The 18,024-nt window shown below is 42.9% G+C and overlaps 1 protein-coding gene across 1 annotated transcript in view; it reads left to right on the top strand.

Annotated features, from left to right (window-relative positions):
• Positions 1-18,024, top strand: part of Itk (IL2 inducible T cell kinase) — a 61,397-nt gene that overhangs the window by 2,859 nt on the left and 40,514 nt on the right. The window contains exon 2 of the mRNA XM_074057638.1: positions 16,691-16,795. Coding sequence (XP_073913739.1) covers positions 16,691-16,795 — 105 coding nt within the window. The remainder of the gene's footprint in view (positions 1-16,690; positions 16,796-18,024) is intronic.

Consider the following 18,024-nt stretch of genomic DNA (forward strand, 5'->3'; position numbering starts at 1 on the left):
CAGTCAAATATTGACAATTTCTTGTAGTTCAACTTAATACCTAAAGCAGGTAACTGAGCATAAGTCCTATCAACTAGTTGCTCCAGGAAAAATAAGACATTATTTGTAGCATAGCATGGGAGATAGGATAGGATTCTTCAAAGTCAAGCCAAGGTCAAGGTCCTGAGCCCCCAGTAAGTAGCTAACTGTGACTTTGGCGGGAGGCAGCCATGCATGGCGAGCTAGAGGATCTGACACAGCCTTTCTCAGGCTCTCAGTTTCTTTTGCTCTTTCTGCATTTGTACAATTATGTTCTTTGCAGTTCTTCTGTGAATTTATAACGCCCTATGGAAAATAACCTCCACCTACTCAACGACAAGTCCTATAATTCTGCAAATCAAGTGTTTAGTCTAACTTTGCCTATCCAGGTCTGTTGTTTTCTGCTCCTAACTGAACAAGCCTTGGATTTTTAACACGGATGTAGTTTTTTTATGTCAGATACATTTCCGTCTTGAACTGTGCTGTGGGAGTGTTTTCTGGGGAGCCTGGGGAGCCTCCCCCCATCCCACTGAACCAGCAGGTCAGAAAGACATAGCGTGTTGGTGGTGGTGATGTGCAGGCTGCCGTGATTTCAGATGCTCTTTGCAAAGTGGTCTCTGTTGCCTGAGAGATAAAGGCCTGGGAAAATGTGTGACAGTCACCATGGTGTTGGAGGGAGTGGGGGAGCCCTGATGTGTAGTGTTTGCTGATTACTCTCGGATAAGTCCTCCCATTGTGGACATTTCAGACTACCAGTGTGATGTCGACTGGCTCACACGTTCCTGAAAATTTACCAATCCACTGTCACAGGCCAGTACAAGCTGGAATCTAGCACAAGCTGGAATCTAGCACAAGCTGGAATCTAGCACGCCATTGCCAGTACAAATACACTCTAGAGAGGTTGCCACCAACCGGGAAATACACTGAGGTGCAGTGACTGACACCTGATCCTTTTCAGGGTCAAAGAGAGGAGGAAAGGACTTTGAGTAAGCCCAGGATGAAGAGGCAGTGTAGATTGACACAAGCATCACAGATTGGTGGGGCCAGTGTAGCCAGCAAGAACCAGATTCAAATTCTGCCCCTCTTACTTTCTAGATGTGGGATCAAGTAAGACATTTCATCTTTTTTGAGCCTTGTTTCCTATTTGCTGTAAAGTGAGAATCCCAATCCCACCAACCTCAAGAGGTGTCAAGGACATCGTGAGAAAAGTATACAGCAGCATCATAGCCATTGCCACGTGGTAAGGTGATTCTTATTCAGTTTGGCCCAACCGCCATCTTGATTTTCGGACAGATCTTTGTGAGAACAGGAAGGTTCCCCTATTTTAATGACTCTTTGTACCTTTAAGGCCAAGTTTGTTGTGCTTCCCAAGGTGTGGGAGCCATTATCACTGTCAAAATCACCACCCAACGTGCAGGTGAGCCTCCCTGCTCCTTGAGCCCAAGCCTGGTCCAGAAGCAGGACCGTCTTTCACACCATGCATCCATCTTAAATTAAAGATGGCATGGGCCAGACACCGTGGCTCACAGCTGTAATCCTAGCTACTCAGGAGGCAGAGATCAGGAGGATCGCAGTTTGAAGCCAGACAGGGCAAATAGTTCAAGAGACCCTGTCTCAAAAAACCCTCACGAAGAAAAGCCTGGTGGAATGGCTCAAGGTGTAGGCCCTGAGTTCAAACCCCAGTATTGCGATGCTGCGAGACCCTCCAAAAACCCATTTCCATTTTTTAGGTGATTAAACCTTCCTTCTTGACCTGATTACCTTTTAATGAGATGGAAGTCACTATTATTTCAATAATAATAAAATAGTAACAAGGATGTACTGAGCCATTTGCTCTGTGCTAAATAGGGATTCTTTTGTCTAAATCTTATAATTATCCGACTAGGAATATTATTGCGTGCCCTCCCCCCATTTGCAGGTCAGAAAATGGAAGCAAAGAGAGTTTGAATAACTGAGGCACCGTCCATCCCCAGAGCCCGCAGCTCTGTAGATAGACGCTGCTTATTAGCCACCTGCAGTAGTTACTCTTCAGAAATTGGGAACCCCATCGAGGTATTGCAAAGTGTGATGTGTTCTTGCTCTGAAGTCCTTAGTGCTCAGGGTGTCCTGACAATTGGCACCCCCTTTGCCACCTGTGTCATCTTGTACGCTGCAAGACCAATCTTTGTCTTCATTTGCTTTGAGAATTCCACCGTGCGTCCAAACAAAGAGGAAATCTTTGGCTAGCTTTTCCTGCTAATGTTCCTCTAGGATCTGCCCAGATTTCCAGAGTCACTTCCCAGTGAAAGCTACCACCACCATGTCTCACCTGGGACTGCTGTCACCTCTGCCAGTCGCCTCACCCCCATTCCTCCCTCACCATGCCACTCCAGACTCCTCACAGCAGCCCATGTGCACATTCACGTGGTGACCAAGTCCCGATGGCCTTCTTCTGGAGCTGATGTGTTGTCTCAGTGTCATTCCCATCGCCTCCACAATGGCCACCAGATTGCCACCTAGTCTCTTCCATCTCACCCACTTTCTCCCATCTTTCTAGGCTCTAACCACAGTAAATTGGGTGCAGTTTGAAAGTCTCCATTCTTAATGTCCCTTGCTCAGACACATGGCCTTGACTTCCCTAGACTCCATCATAGCCTCCTGTTATGTCACCCTAGCAACATGAGCGTGCAATGTCGCAATTGCACATTTACTAATGGGATTATTGTAGTAATACAATTTCCCACAACACCCTCCCTTAGACTGTAGCTTTATAATTGTGGTTTTTTCTTTTGGTGGTACTGGGGTTTGAACTCAAGGCTTCACTCTTGCTAGGCAGGCACTCTACCACTTGAGCCCCTCTGCCAGCCCCTAGACTACAGCTTTATGAGAGGAGGCTTCCAATTGGTTAAAGATGATGTCATCCGGGTTCCACCAGTGCCTGGCACATACTTTCCATTCAGTCATTGTGGAAGGAGCAAAAGAAGGAAGGGAGAAAAGAAAGGAAGGAGAAAGGCATGAGGTGTAGATCCAGATAGGGGTTAGAGCATCACAAATGAACCCCAGATAGAAGAAGACTCCATGCCCAGAGTAGGGCACAAAGCAAGTGACATAAGACATCAAATGGGAGATTCTCATACAGGAGCAAACAAGTAAGACTCCCTGGAGGAAGCAGTCAGGGCCTAGGCTTGAGCAAGGAATAGGAGGGTTCAGGTCAGGCCAGAGGAGCATCTGAGGGACCAGCTCCTCAGCCCCTAACTCATTTTAGGAGAACCAACCAACTGTATTCTTTTTCCTTCCACCCTGACTTCTCCTTCCTTCCTCAATTCTACAGCGAACTCCTCTGAAGGTGATGTTCATAAAAACTCCCCGAGAACTTTACTTGACACTTAAATCAGTCAGTTCTCTCCCCACTCCATTTCTTCCTGGTCCCCTTGCCCTCTGCTGGGCTCCTGCCAACCACCGGGGCTCCCTACCCTCTAAAATCCACACAGGTCCTCGAGTGAGCTTTCAGTGTTACACATCTGATCTCACCCCTGCCTTAGAGCCCTCTGTGGCTGTTTAGGGTATTCTCCACTATGGCTCACAAGACCCTTGCCCCTGTGGTCCCACCCGCCTTCTTAATTTCACATCACACCACACTCCTTTTCTGTGCTTCTACTGCATCGATCTTCTTTTGAGCCTTTGATGACTCAAGGTCAAGTCCCTGAGGGCCATTGGTAAGGGGCAGGACTCAGGTGAGGTAAATGAAACTATCATTTAAGAGGCGCTGTAACAGAGACCAAGGGAGGAGTCTGCATCAGCTGTTCTTACTCCCTGGAACACCCCTAGATTTTTGCAGGGTGTTTCTTTCATTCTTTTTGTTGTCGTTGTTTTGTTTTGTTTTGTTTTTGAGACAGGATCCTGGGTTGGTCTGGAACTCAGCATCCTCCTGGCTCAGCCTCCTGAGTGCTGAGATTACAGGTGTGCACCACTGCCATACCTGACAGTTCATTCTTTCTTGCTTCCCACCTCGTTTCATTTTTATAAAGCACATCCATTCTCCAATCCCTGCTCTCTGCACTTCTTTGCTGGGCTTATTTGTGTGTTTCTCTGTTTATTTCCTACCCGTCCATCAAAAGAAGGACAGTTCTATGACAGCACAGATTTTGGTGGCTTTATTCATCATTGTACCCCTCTCCCTCCAATCTTCTCACAGAATGCTGAGCACATAGCAGGGGGTCATAGCTGGTGAATGAACACAGGTCATAACTTGGATTGAATTCAGAAAAGCACCCGGGAGCTAAAAAGAAGTGCTGTAACCTTATATTGCAGGCAAAGAAAAGCAGGGTCAAGGCTAAGTGCTCTACAGTTCGGGCATGTGCAGTCCCCATCAGCCGCGGACTTTCATCACGAGCTGGTTTTCCCTGTGTGGGGAGAGGCTGACACAGTGTGGGGATCACCAGTGCAGAGAGAACCAGGCAGAAACTCCCACATTGAAATTAGGCTGATTCCTAGTGATCATGGATCGGTGCAGCCATTCCTCATTTTCTGTAGTAAACACAGAGAAATTCAGCCAATGCAAGGGCTGAGGTTCTGACCCCATCTGTAAGAAAGGCTTGAGCAGAAAGCACAAGAGCTCAGTTTCTTGAACTATGGGGTATCTGTGAAAGAGGACATCAATGTACCAAACTCAGACAATGAGTCCACACAAAACTTTTAAAGCTCTTCCCAGATTTTCATGGGCCAAGTGGGAAACTCATCCATCTGTCAGTGGGTTATTAGGCTCCTGAGAAAAATAGAGCTTCCAGCCCATAATTTTCCTCCAAAGGACTTGGGTTTGTCTTCATGACACTCAATAACCTCACTAAGGTGATCCAGAGGAACAAACGGCCCCAAATTACTTCCCATGTGTATAAAATGTCTTAGATTAAATGTCTGTTCCGTTCCTTGAAATTCACTAGAAGTTTTTAGTGTTGTAAGAGAATAAGAACTCAATATGAGGTCTTATGTTGCCATATAATTCCCATTAACTTCAAGTCATTTGTAAGTAGGCTTCCCTCAAAGTATTCATCTGAAAAAAGCTAATGTCCAGAATATATGAGCAACTTTAAAAACACAGTAACCACAAACAAGTAATCCAATTTAAAGATGGGCCCTTGGCTATGGAGAGACTCTACTTGACAGAATAAATCCAAATGGGCAACGAATTTATGAAAAAATGCTTAACTCTTATAACCATTGGGGAAAGGCAAATCAAAACCACAAGGAGATGTGATAATACCCCAGTTAGATGGCGATCATCAACAAGACAAAACAAGAAAGATTAATGCTGGTAAAGATGTGGAGAAAAGGGCACACGCTGATTCACTGTTGGTAGAAATGTAAATCCGTGCAGCCACTCTGGGAGCAGCATGGTGGTTCCTCGAAAAACTGTAAATGGATCTGCCACATATCCAGCTATTCCAATTAGGGTATATATCCCAGACAGAAATGATATCAAAGAGACAGCTGCATACCTATGTTTGCTGCTGTACTATTCACAAAACAGCTACAGTAGACTCAGACTAGATGCCCATCAATGGGAGAAAATGTGGCATATACACACAATAAAATAGCATTCAGTCATAAAAAAGAATGAAATGATACCTTATCATTTGCAGCAAATGGATGGAACTGGAGGACATTATATTAAATTAATGTCCTTATATTAATGTCTTTCCAAACATGGAAAGACAAATCCTCATGCTCTCTCTCACATGTGGATACTTACCAAAAAAAAAAGCCAATTAGAATGTATTATAGTGTATTATAATGTGTATAATAATCCTAGTGTATTATAGGCTGAAGTTTGAAGGATGAGGAAAGAGCCAGTCAAGTAAAGAAATGGGGGAGAGCATTCTGAACAGAGGGAACTGCAAGTGCAAAGGCCCTGAGGCAGAAAAAGGCTTGATCTGTGTGAGGAGCAGAGACTTGAACATACAGAGTTCAAGAGAGGGGTGCAGCGAACAACAGGTGTTGGCAAGGACGCGGGGAAAAAGGAACCCTCTTACACTGTTGATGGGAATGTAGACTAGTACAACCACTCTGGCAAAAAATTTGGAGGCTACTTAAAAAGCTAGACATTGATCTACCATTTGATCCAGCAATACCACTCTTGGGGATATACCCAAAAGACTGTTACTCCAGAGGCACCTGCACATCCATGTTTATTGCGGCACTATTCACAATAGCCAAGTTATGGAAACAGCCAAGATGCCCCACCACTGATGAATGGATTAAGAAAATGTGGTATCTATACACAACGGAATTTTATGCAGCCATGAAGAAGAATGAAATGTTATCATTCGCTGGTAAATGGATGGAATTGGAGAACATCATTCTGAGTGAGGTTAGCCTGGCCCAAAAGACCAAAAATCGTATGTTCTCCCTCATATGTGGACATTAGATCAAGAACAAACACAACAAGGGGATTGGACTTTGAGCACATGATAAAAGCGAGAGCACACAAGGGAGGGGTGAGGATAGGTAAGACACCTAAAAAACTAGCTAGCATTTGTTGCCCTTAATGCAGAGAAACTAAAGCAGATACCTTAAAGCAACTGAGGCCAATAGGAAAAGGGAACCAGGAACTAGAGAAAAGGTTAGATCAAAAAGAATTAACCTAGAAGGTAACACCCACGCACAGGAAATTAATGTGAGTCAATACCCTGTATAGCTATCCTTATCTCAACCAGCAAAACCCTTGTTCCTTCCTATTATTGCTTATACTCTCTCTACAACAAAATTAGAAATAAGGGCAAAATAGTTTCTGCTGGGTATTGAGGGGAGGAGAGGGAGGGGGCGGAGTGGGTGGTAAGGGAGGGGGTGGGGGCAGGGGGGAGAAATGACCCAAGCCTTGTATGCACATACGAATAATAAAACAATTAAAAAAAGAGAGAGGGGTGCAGGATGAGAGGTTAGAGGCCAGGTTGTTCCCACTGCTTCTCTGGCTGAAAGCAACCAAAATTGTCAATTTTTTAAATAAATTCTTCCAGTGATACTTTATCCACATACATTTGCAGAGAAATAAACTTTCTTTTTTGCCTTATTTCTTATATAGTGGCAGCCGAGTGTACACACACTTCTTTTTTTTATTAAAATGCAATTGTTGAAATATTAAAATAATAGTTGTGACACATTATTTTGTTAATATATTATATAACTAGACTCAGAATAGTTCTAACGATTACTATAATTTCCAACAAGAAGTAGAAATGACATTCCAAAATATCTGATATATCATCAAAACATTTTATGATCTGAAACACCCCAATCTGAAATATCTTCTTAGTATAGCAGGACAACATCTGAGATGTCTGCTGTATACACTTCTTAATATTCTTTTTAGTTGGTAAACAATTTGTCCTGGGGACCAAGCCATACTGATACGTAAAGAGCTTTTCCATTTTTTGTAATATTTTGTTGTACAGATAAAAATATTTCTGTTTTATACTAGTCTGTTTCCAGTTAATTTGTCAGCACAAGCAATGATAAATAACTTGCGGTTGTGTCTCTTTTCATGAATCAACAGTGGTGCTGAACCAGTGCCAATTTTGTGCCCCCAGGGGGCATCTAGCAAGGTCTGGAAAAAGTTTTGGTTGCATGACTGGGGAGGTGGGTGTCACTGGCACCCAGCACAGAGGTCGGAGATGCTGCTAACTATCCCACAATGCACAGCACAGATCCAGAACAAAGAATTATCTAGAGAAAAAGGGAATAATGCAGAGGCTGAGATGCCCTTGGTCTGCAGAAAACAGTCCCTAAGTGGAACTGCTGAGGCAAGGGATTTCTGCATCTGTAATTTGATTGACTACAAACCAATCACCCCAACAGAAGCTGCACCAACCAGTTTTCCCCAGGCCATGTATGAGATGCATGTCTTCTCAAAAAATCTTTGCTAGTATGGGTTTTAAAAATGGTGTCTAATTTATTTCTGTTATCATAGTAACGTTGAGCATCTGCTCATGAAAGACATTTTTATTCTTTTTCCTTGTTTGTCTAAAAGGTCACTATCAGCATCTTCCTTAATAATTTGTAAGAGCTCTTGTTTTATTAGCTAAAACCATTGTGCAGGCTGGTTTTGACTTGCCTTTTCATTGTCAAGAGATTTTTACCCATCTACTAGTTATTCTGGAACTCTTATTCCAAGTTATTTCCATTAAGAGTTTAGTCACCTTCTCCACAAATGTCACTTTCTGCTGCACACTTGATCTTTCTGGCCGTTGCCTCAGTCAGTGAACTAACAAATATGATTAAACATTGCTTCTGTGTGAGGAGTTATTTCTTGAAATGTAATGAAGTTATTATTTGATGACTTTTTTTGGTTACTGGCTTTTTAGTGCTTGAAAGGGAAATACAAAAAAATAGATACTCTTTTGAACTCATCAAATATCTCCATTTTCCTATTTTGGAAAAGAAGGAGGATTCAGAGACCAGAGATGCTGAGAGACCCTGTGTAGGTCACCTGGTGGGTCTTCTTGCTTAGTTCTTTCTTTGTTTGCTTGCTTGGTTTTGAACCAGGGTCTTGTGTAGCCCAGGCTGGCTGACCTCAAACTCTCAATCGTCAGCCTTCTGTGTGCTGGGATTACACATGTGCGACACCACATCCAGCAACACTTAGTTTTTGATCTTGCTTTCCATGTAAGTCCTTTTCTTTTTTGTCCACATTTATAATTACTTCTAAACAAACTTTTTTTATTCTAGAATCATATTATCATTATCTAACATGAATTAGGCTTAGAAATTATTCCTGAATTATTGCTTTACTTATAAAATAAACTGACCCACAGAAAGCACACAGAATTGCTTTATCAAAATCTAGGCAGAAAATGGCTATCCCTCAAGATCTTAAGAGAAACCGCCAAGAACTTAAACCTCAATGGATTCAGAAGAGCAGGTGACAGGTGCTTCTGGTTGCTGCCTGCTGCTAATGGGGTTATGAGGTTATAGCACAAAGAGCTGCACCACTTTGCACACCCGGAGTTTGATGTGTACCTTGTAATCTCTCCTCCATTGCCAGCTGCCGACATTAAATTACAGTATGGGTGTTTAACTACTTTAAAATATTATTTTCATTTTTTCTACCTTTCATCTTTCTTCATGTTCACTGTAAAAATAAAAATACTTCAGGTAACCTACAAAGATATTACTTACACTGTGAAATTCTGTCACACCGACACCCATAAAAAGAACCAGTAATAGCAGCTTGTAATATTTTTCCTCTTGTATGATTTTTTTGGATATTCCATATATGAATACATATTTTATCCCCTTTTCAGAAAAATGAGATGCTGATTCAGCTAGCGCTGTAAATCTGCTGTTTCACATTTAACATGTATTTTTCACATTGACCAGCTGTCATCTTTGTTAATAGTGAGAGTTGTCTCAGCATGGGAGAGCCATCACTAAACTGACCATTTGTCTGATGGCAGGTGGATACTGAGGTGTCTCTAGGTCTTCTTACTGTACTAAATAATGCTGCTAGGGACATCTTTTTTTTCCTACCTTTGTATTTCTGAACAAATATTTTCATGAGATAAGTCCTATAAGAGAAATGTGCTATTTTAGTTAGCTTTTGCTTAACACAGCAAAAGGAATATTCAAACAGTATAGAAAGTGAAAAGAAAAGCTCTCTTTCCAAACCTTCTTCCAAACCCCAGGACCATACCTCAGATCTCTGTTCTTAATAATTCTTCTGAGAAAATAGGTTCCTATTTTGAATACAGGATCCTAAATTGCTCTCTGAGAATTTGATGACGGTAGAATTCTTTTACTTTTCCTTCCTTTTTATTTTTTATTGTTGTGCTGAGTGGAGGTACATTGTGGCATTTGCATAAATTCTTGCAATATATCATACTTGAATTTACACCCTTTACCACTCTCCTTTATCCTCCTTCCCCCACCCTTTTTTATTTTTGGTTTTTGAAAAGTTCTTATCTTTGCCTTTGGGTAGTCAGTTGTAAAGATGGCAGACTTTCAGGGAACCTGCATAGCTTTCCCCACAGCTGGTCTTGTAATAAACCGCAGCATGAAAGCACCGAAGTGGAGTGTGAGCCAGATGGCTTTGGCTTAGCTGTGAGTAACAGGAAAGAAAAGAAGGCAGGTGTGGGACAGGATCATCCTTTTCTGACTTGTGTTGGTCCAGGGAGCCTTGACGTCGGTTCTAGACCTTCCCAGAGCCCCCAAGTTTAGCAGGGTTAGGCCCAACTGATGGGCTGGGGAAAGGGATGAAGAACCAACAACAACTAATTACAAGTTGCAGTGGTGTTTTACACGACAGCACTTTTTCCAAGAGATAGGGTCACATCTTTATTGGGGTCTTTCCACAGCTCAGGTCATGGTGACCCTGAGCACCACATCTGAATTGGCACTAAGAGCTGAGACCTAGGAAGAATGAAGGGAAGAGGACGCGGAGCACCGAAGAGCTCATCAGGTGTTGCCTTGGCACTGTAGGGATGCCTGTTTTTCACCTCCCACCACCTCAGAGCACCCTGTCCCCTGACTGAGGTAGAAGAATGAAAAGATGTCTGTGGGTCACTTGAAGCCAGCTGTACAGGGAGGATGAAACCAGAACCAGAGAGACTCCAAAAACCAATTTTAGAACTACTATTCTTTTTTCTGCCATAGGTGTGGAAAACAACCCCCAAATCTGTCAGTTAAGTTTCTGTCATCTGCCATCAGTTTTAATTTCATGGACACCTTTGTGAAATGTCAGATGGCACAGTGGCTGTACTACACCCAAGAAGAGGCTCTCATTTCAAAGCACCTGAATGCTTTGCTAAAATCACCAGTAGAATGGTCTCCAGATCTCAGAGAAAGGCTGATACTTCCACAAAACTCACCACCCTCTTCAAGATTCACTGGGAAAAACACTCAACTCATTCCCGAAAGCCCCTTCGCAAAGCCCCCCCTCAGCTAAAGTCTCCAATACTCTTCCAGCCTGAGCTCCTCCGAAAGAAGCCAGCTTCAGGCCATCAGTAAAGTGACACTTTGGGGGAAGGCATACTGGGGGAAGACTCTGATAGGAGAGAGGGGCCAAAAAGAGAAAGCCTGGTGAGAACAAAGGAGACCCACTTGGAAAGACCAGAAGACCAGTCTTGATGTTATAGATAATTAGCAAAATAAACCTATGACTATCAAGGTCACCATTATCACCAGCTGTTGTCATATCCTCCCCAATGCTGATTCCTGATTACATATTTGCCTAAAAGAAATCCCCAAAGCAAATGAGGTACACAAAGACAAAAGAACAAGGTCTTATTTTGTGGGCAGCTTTTGGAAAAAGAAACAAAGTACTACCTGAGTGATCAGTTTTGACCAACTTAGTAATTTTTAAATTGCTGATAGGTTTCTGTAGTTGTTTTAAGTCCTCTAAATTAACCAAATAATAAAAGGACTATTATCGTGTCACAATTTTTTTATCGTTGTGCTGGGTTGGGGGTACACTGTGACATTTGCAAAAGTTCTTACAATATATCAAATATATTATCCTTGAGCTCACCCTCTCCATCACAATTGTTTTTTTGTTTTTTGGTTTTTTTTTTTTTTGAGAAAGGTTTTACTACATAGTCCAGACTGGTCTCAAAACTGTCATTCTCTCTTCTCAGCCTCCCAAGGGCAGGGATTACAGGCAGTGCTACCACACTAGATTTCTAAAACCACTTTTAAGAAGACAAGGTAACTGACAGGTTATGACAGCTGCCTATGCTGCCTGGCTGGTGAGGGATGAGGTTAGACTCTAACCCCAGATCTGCCTGACCTGAACATTTCAGTTCTTCCCCTTCCTGCTTCACCAGAGTAAAACATTGAAATTCTGTTGTTTTGCAGAAGGGTAGAAATGTCCTTGTGTGTCCGACACAGAGCTTCTTGCTGATGTATCTGCTGACCTGGGGCTGGGGGAGCAGCGAAGGAGCCAGTGTGGTTCGAGAGCAGAGGAATTTTGCATCTGAGAAGCCAGGGAAGGTGCTCCACCTTTGACACCCAGCAGGAGCATTGCACAACCCCATGGTGTGGAAATCAAACCCTGCTAGGTGATGCCTTGCAGAAATGGGTCATGCAATCCATCATTCAGCATTGGGTTTGGGTAATAAAACTTTTCTGTGAAAGTCAGAGCATGCACAAAGCCATGAAGCACAGTCGTTAAGGGCATAGGCTCTGGAGTCATGGACTTGAACTGGTAGGCTGTTCTTTCACTAATTAAGGAAGCTGGCCTCTGAGCCTCAGTTTTCTCACCTGTAAATGGGGAAATGATGCTTTTTTGGATCATGATTAAATGAGATGGCGTTGAGTGCCTGAAATATAAAAAGGGCTCAAAAGCATTGTCTTTTATTACTTCTCCCTGCCTCTCTTTGAAACTCACAATCTAAATTCTATTTTACACAATATGTTGAAAGAAAGAAGATACAAAAGCCAGCTGCACATGCTCACTCTTGTGCAAATCAGCATCTTGGATAGTTTGACACACACACAACATAGCTTTGAACTTGGCCAAGAAATGAGACAAGGCTAAGCAGAATCCTGGGACTTTTTCACTGCAAGTGGTGCAAACAGAACAAAAAGGGAGAACGAGGGCGAGTTTGACTAGGTCTCCCTCTTTCTCTGGTGGCTTTTGTGTGGTTTCCTTGGAAGGTCTGACCCTGCCATTTTTCAGAAATTGTGCAGTAGTTTAGTAGTTTGGGATAATTACAGGCAATCACTGCTTCCCAGAGACAGAACTATGTTTAGTCCTTGACTGCTCCTCAGTGACGGACTGCACAGATGGTCCTCTGGGGACCACCGATCAGACCTTATGAGATCCAAAGGGAACTGGCCTCAGCCTTTGGAGACACTGATGGGACGGGACAGATTGTAAGGGAGGAAACGAGGCCCTCATTTGGGAATGCGTGAGGTTGATGGTAGGTCACAAGCTCCAACCCAATGGAAGAGCAACCCGAGAGCAGGCTCACCTGACAGTGTTAAGGCACAAATACCCCTCAAAATCCAGGTTTGGAATCACTGCATATTAAGAAATCAGAGGAGGACATCTGAGTTGAGAGGAGAAATTTTCTTTGGAAACTATGTGGTGTCTGAGCACTTAAAAAGTGGCACGCCCAAATGTGACACAAGTTCAAAGGCCTAGTTCTCGAAAAAGAATATACTTCTCAATGTTTATGTTAATTACAGTTTGAAGTGATGATATTTTAGATTTATTTGGGTAAATAACATAATGGACTAGTTATGATTGCTTTTCTGAACGTGCCTCCTGGAAAACTTTAATTACACGTGAGACTCACGTTCTGTGTCTGTTGGGTGGTTCTGCTTCATCACCTCACATAGAATTTTTATCCCTATTTTTTTCTTTTTCATCTTAACACTGTTTTCCTCTTCAGTCCTCACAATCATGAGACATGGAAGATCCTCTTCTCCATTCAGAGAAGGGACTTGTGAAGGTCACCCAGCAAGACAGGGTGGAGCTGGGTCTGTGGCAAGCAGATCTAAGGCAGACAAGGCCTGTAGCCCAGAACTGCAGGAGGACAGGGGACTCAAGGCAGAAGTGGGAACCGCCTAAGGCAGGCACTCTGTCCCCTTAGACACCACAGGGGTGATTTCAATTTTATTTTACCAAGGACAGCAAAGTGCAGGGAGGTTGAAAGCATCTCATGCAAGGTAACACAGGTGCAGGACTGGAACTAGGACCCCTGGTGAGCACAGCCAAGGATAGATAGGAGCTAGGAATTACGAACAGCCAGGACATAGAGTCCATAGGACCTGAGGGCTGGTCTGACGTGGAGGGGCAAGAAGGCCACCTCAGGTTGTTGCCTCAAAGTCTCAGTTTCCCCAGCTACAGCAAGGTTTCACTGGGGTGAACCTACATGTTCTCCCACCTGGTCCACCTTCATCTCTGCTCCAGTGACCTGCCCCCATGACAAGTTCATGACATCAGCCCATTCTATTCCCTTTATAGTGTTCACTTGTCATTTCTGTCTTCCCAAGTTGTGATGAGGTTACATCCTGATAAGCCCATCATGAGTTGAAATTATTATAAGTCAAAACTGCATTTAATGCACCTAATCTATACCACAGTTTAGCAGCACAGCAGGGTATCGGTGGTTCCCCTCATGATCACGTGGTTGGGTGTAGCTTGGCTCCCTACTGCTGTCAGCATGGTGAGAGTATGGTGCCATATATCACCAGCCTGGAAAAAGATTAAAATTCAAGATTTGAAGTGTAGTTCCTTTCTCTCTCTCTCTCTCAGTCTCTCTCTCTTTCTCTCTCTCTCTCTCTCTCTCTCTGTCTTTCTCCCTCTCTCTCTTTCTTTGAAATAGTGTCACTATGTAGCCCAGGCTGGCCTCAAGTTCACAATCCTCCTGAACAGCCTCCCAAGTGCTGGAATTACAGCATATGCCACCATACCCAGCTCTGAAATAGCTTTTAGTGAGTGCTTTTGCACCATCATAAAGTCAAAAAATGATAAGTCAAACCACACGCATGCCCAATGTGAGCCCCATGAGAGAATGTACTGTGTTCACTTTCTGAACTTGGAACAGCACCATGCTCAAAGCTGGTCCTCAGTCAATATTTCCAGAACGGCTAAGTGTGTTATCCTTAAACCCAATTAAGACTGTTGGAACAGCAGGGTGCCCTTTGTTTCTTCCTAGCTGAGCCCCGTGGGGCGCCAGCTACTGTGCTTAAGCACTGAGGAGGTGGCAAAGGTATCTTGGTTTCTGTCCTTGGAAGCTCTGAACTTAGTATTTTTCAAGGACAAAAGTGTCAGCAAACAGAGTTGCCCTATTACTGCCAAAAGTCTTTGTTTCATTTCACTCTGAATCCTGAGAAAATAACGACACAGCAAGAGACACCAGGTAGCCTCAACGCTCAGGCTCCCCACTCACCAGGAGCTACAGATGGTTGTTGGAAAGCAGCAACTCTGTGCCCTTCTGTTTTGGGAAATCACACAAGGAATTCCTAAGAGCTGCGATTGTGGCAGCAGCGTGGCATGTTTTTCTAACTGCAGAAGACTCTAAATGAGGAGATAGTTTGAGTTCAAAGGGTTCATGTTTTCAGAGGTTTGGAAGAGAAGACAGACTTCTTTACACATCATTTCATTACAAAGCAACTTCTAGACCGATTTGTACAGCAAATGCTCATTTTTGTTTATTTATACCCTATAAATGTGAAGGGGAAAGACAGATAACACCCCAAACTGTTATCCTTGGCTACCCTGGGGTCAGGGAAAAGGGCAGACGACAAGGCTCTATATATATTTTATCTACCTCTATACTGTTTTATTTGTACAAACATGGATAAGAGTTTCTACTTTCAAAAAGAAAGTAGATTTTATAAAGAAAAATTGAAAAGAAACATCACAAAGCTTCCATGAATGTCATGGGTTTACTTCTCACATCTTGCATTTTTTCATCTCAGTTATGTTCCTCAACTTCTCAAGCAAAGATGAGCTCCCCCAGGCTGCAAATCAAAAGCCTTTAGGTACACTTTGGTGGAGACTGGTTTCACTCCTGCAGAATGCTAACCAAGCGTGCTCAAATATCATGACTCTCATATAGTAGTTAGCAATCCTTTAACCTCTTTATTTGGGATGCCGTCCTTCTTTGAGGGCACCTGTTATAAACCAGGTAATGTGTGTACATCACCCTACTTTATTCTCCAACTAACTCTTAAAAGATAGGTATTATCCTGTAAGATGCAGAAGCCGAGGTTCTGGAAGGTTAAATGAATTGCCCAAGCTAATAAGAGGCAAAACCTAACTTTGAACCTCATCTTTCCAATCTTGAACTCATTTCACCACTGTAGAAAGGATAAGATATATAGTGACATGTTTTGCCACTGGTTCTGTAGCTGAATTAAACTCTAGTCTCAATGGCAGCCTAACTCTAGGCACCTGGGAAATGCTCTGACCTCCAAAAGCATTTCCCTGACTAGTCTTCCTTAGAGCCTGACAGTCCACTAATGCATCTGTCCCATTGAATGAGGCATCCCATCCCATCCCCTCGAATCCACTTGCCAAGCTCAAACATGCTTAGAATTGGGCAAATGCGAAATCATTATAAATCACAGACAGGGTTAGTTAGCTATTGGAGAAATCTATCTAGCAAGCTCCCAAAGGAATGAGACATGGGGCCAGTAAGATTTGATAGGGAAGAGGAAAGGAGGTAGGGAAGAGACAGAGTACAGACAGGGATTTCCTGTGTGGATGGCATGGTGGGACTGTGAGTGACCAAGGAACATGGAGAAGCCAGATGCAGAAAAGAAAGACAGCACTGTGTACATCACCATCCAGGACAGGTCTGAGCTCAATTACTATGCAAATATGGTCATGGATAGGTACAGAGCAGGGGCTATTGGTACATGTGTGTCACTTCCCATGGACTGCACTACCCATCCCAGCTAAAAGTTCTGCAAACACTGCCATCTTCACCAGGGCAGAAGGGCACAGGACAGTGTGACTCAATAACCAGAAATCAGTCTTCCCATCAAGAAGACATACAGAGGCACGTTCTTCCACAAGTCTGCTCAATGTGTCACTCAGACTGAAGGTTGGGAGGAAGCATCTAGATATTTGGTTGGGAATGTTGGGTTTGGTTTACAAAGCAGTGGAATTTAGCAGAATTCTGCAACAGTCTGGACAAGGGCACCATCTTCTCTCTCACTTAAACTTGATATGCTGGTCTTTTCACAGAAGAAGCGCACATTGAAGGGCTCCATTGAACTCTCCCGCATCAAGTGTGTCGAGATTGTGAAAAGTGACATTAGCATCCCGTGCCACTATAAATATCCATTTCAGGTGAGTCCATCAGACTTTAGGTGGATAGTTTCCAGCTCCCCAGACCATAATTAAAACCGTCAATCGTTATGGAAGGAAGTGGGAAAGGGATGACTCTAGTCCAGGCTGAGAACTTAGATCAAGCTTCTGTGGGAAGTTTCTGTGTTGTTCTTTTCACCGCTGACATCAGTCCATCCATTCTCCCATCCATTCTTTCAGCAAAAACTAGGCACCCTTTTCTCTCATGTCTTACCTACCTCAAGGAAAGTCCTCTCCTGTGCTCCTGACAGAAGACTGAAACTGCTGTCAGGGACACCATGCCTCATGTGCTTTAACTACAGTTTGGGCACAACTTAGGGCAACAGCTTGAGCTCCTTGCTTAGAAATTACTTGGAGTTTCTGACATTTAAAAATCTGAGACATATTTGGGGTTGGTTGTGTTGTCCAAACCATAGTTAACTAGCCACATATGATTGTTTAAACTTAAATGTGAATTAATTAAGATTAAATGATATTAAAAATCCAGCTACTCAGTCACCCTGGCCACATGACAGATGTTCAGAAGTCACTTGTAACTAGTGCATACTGTGTTGGAAAGCACAGATGACAGACTATTTCTCACTGCAGAAAGTTCTGTTGGACAAACTAGTGGATGGGCCTTTAGAGGTTTTTTTTTCTTGTTTCCCTGCACAGCCCAGGGTACCATTCTTGTTTTCTAATCTGAAGGATAAATATTCCATTTTTTCAGGTGGTACAGTGAGGAACTTTTTCATACTACAAATCTGGCCTCTGGAGGGTTGGAATTTTTAGGACTGAAAATAAGAGGGATGATATGAATTTCTCAGTTGTGAAAATCCCAGTTATAAATGAGTACATCAAAAATCCTGGTGAAATTCAAAGATCTTAGTTTGTAGCATTGTGGCGATATCAATTTCCTGCTTGAAAATACACTAGGGTTATGCAAGATGTTATCAGTGGGAAAGGTAGGTGGAGGCATACAGCAGCTCTGTGCTATTTTTGAACTTCTTGTGAGTTTTAACTATTTAAAACCAGAATTTTTTTATAAAAAAATCTTTATTACACATTTGTCATCTAATAACTTACCTTCTATATGACAGATTTTCTTAATCACTGAAAAATTAAGATGAGAACTAAACATGCTATTTAGTCAAGAGGAGTTCTTTCTCCTGCTGTTTCAACTTAGTGATTGCTCGTTGGTGGCATGAAGTCTCAGACCAGCAACTGAAGCT

The sequence above is a fragment of the Castor canadensis genome, chromosome 16 (assembly GCF_047511655.1).
Source record: "Castor canadensis chromosome 16, mCasCan1.hap1v2, whole genome shotgun sequence".
NCBI classification, from domain to species: Eukaryota; Metazoa; Chordata; class Mammalia; order Rodentia; family Castoridae; genus Castor; species Castor canadensis.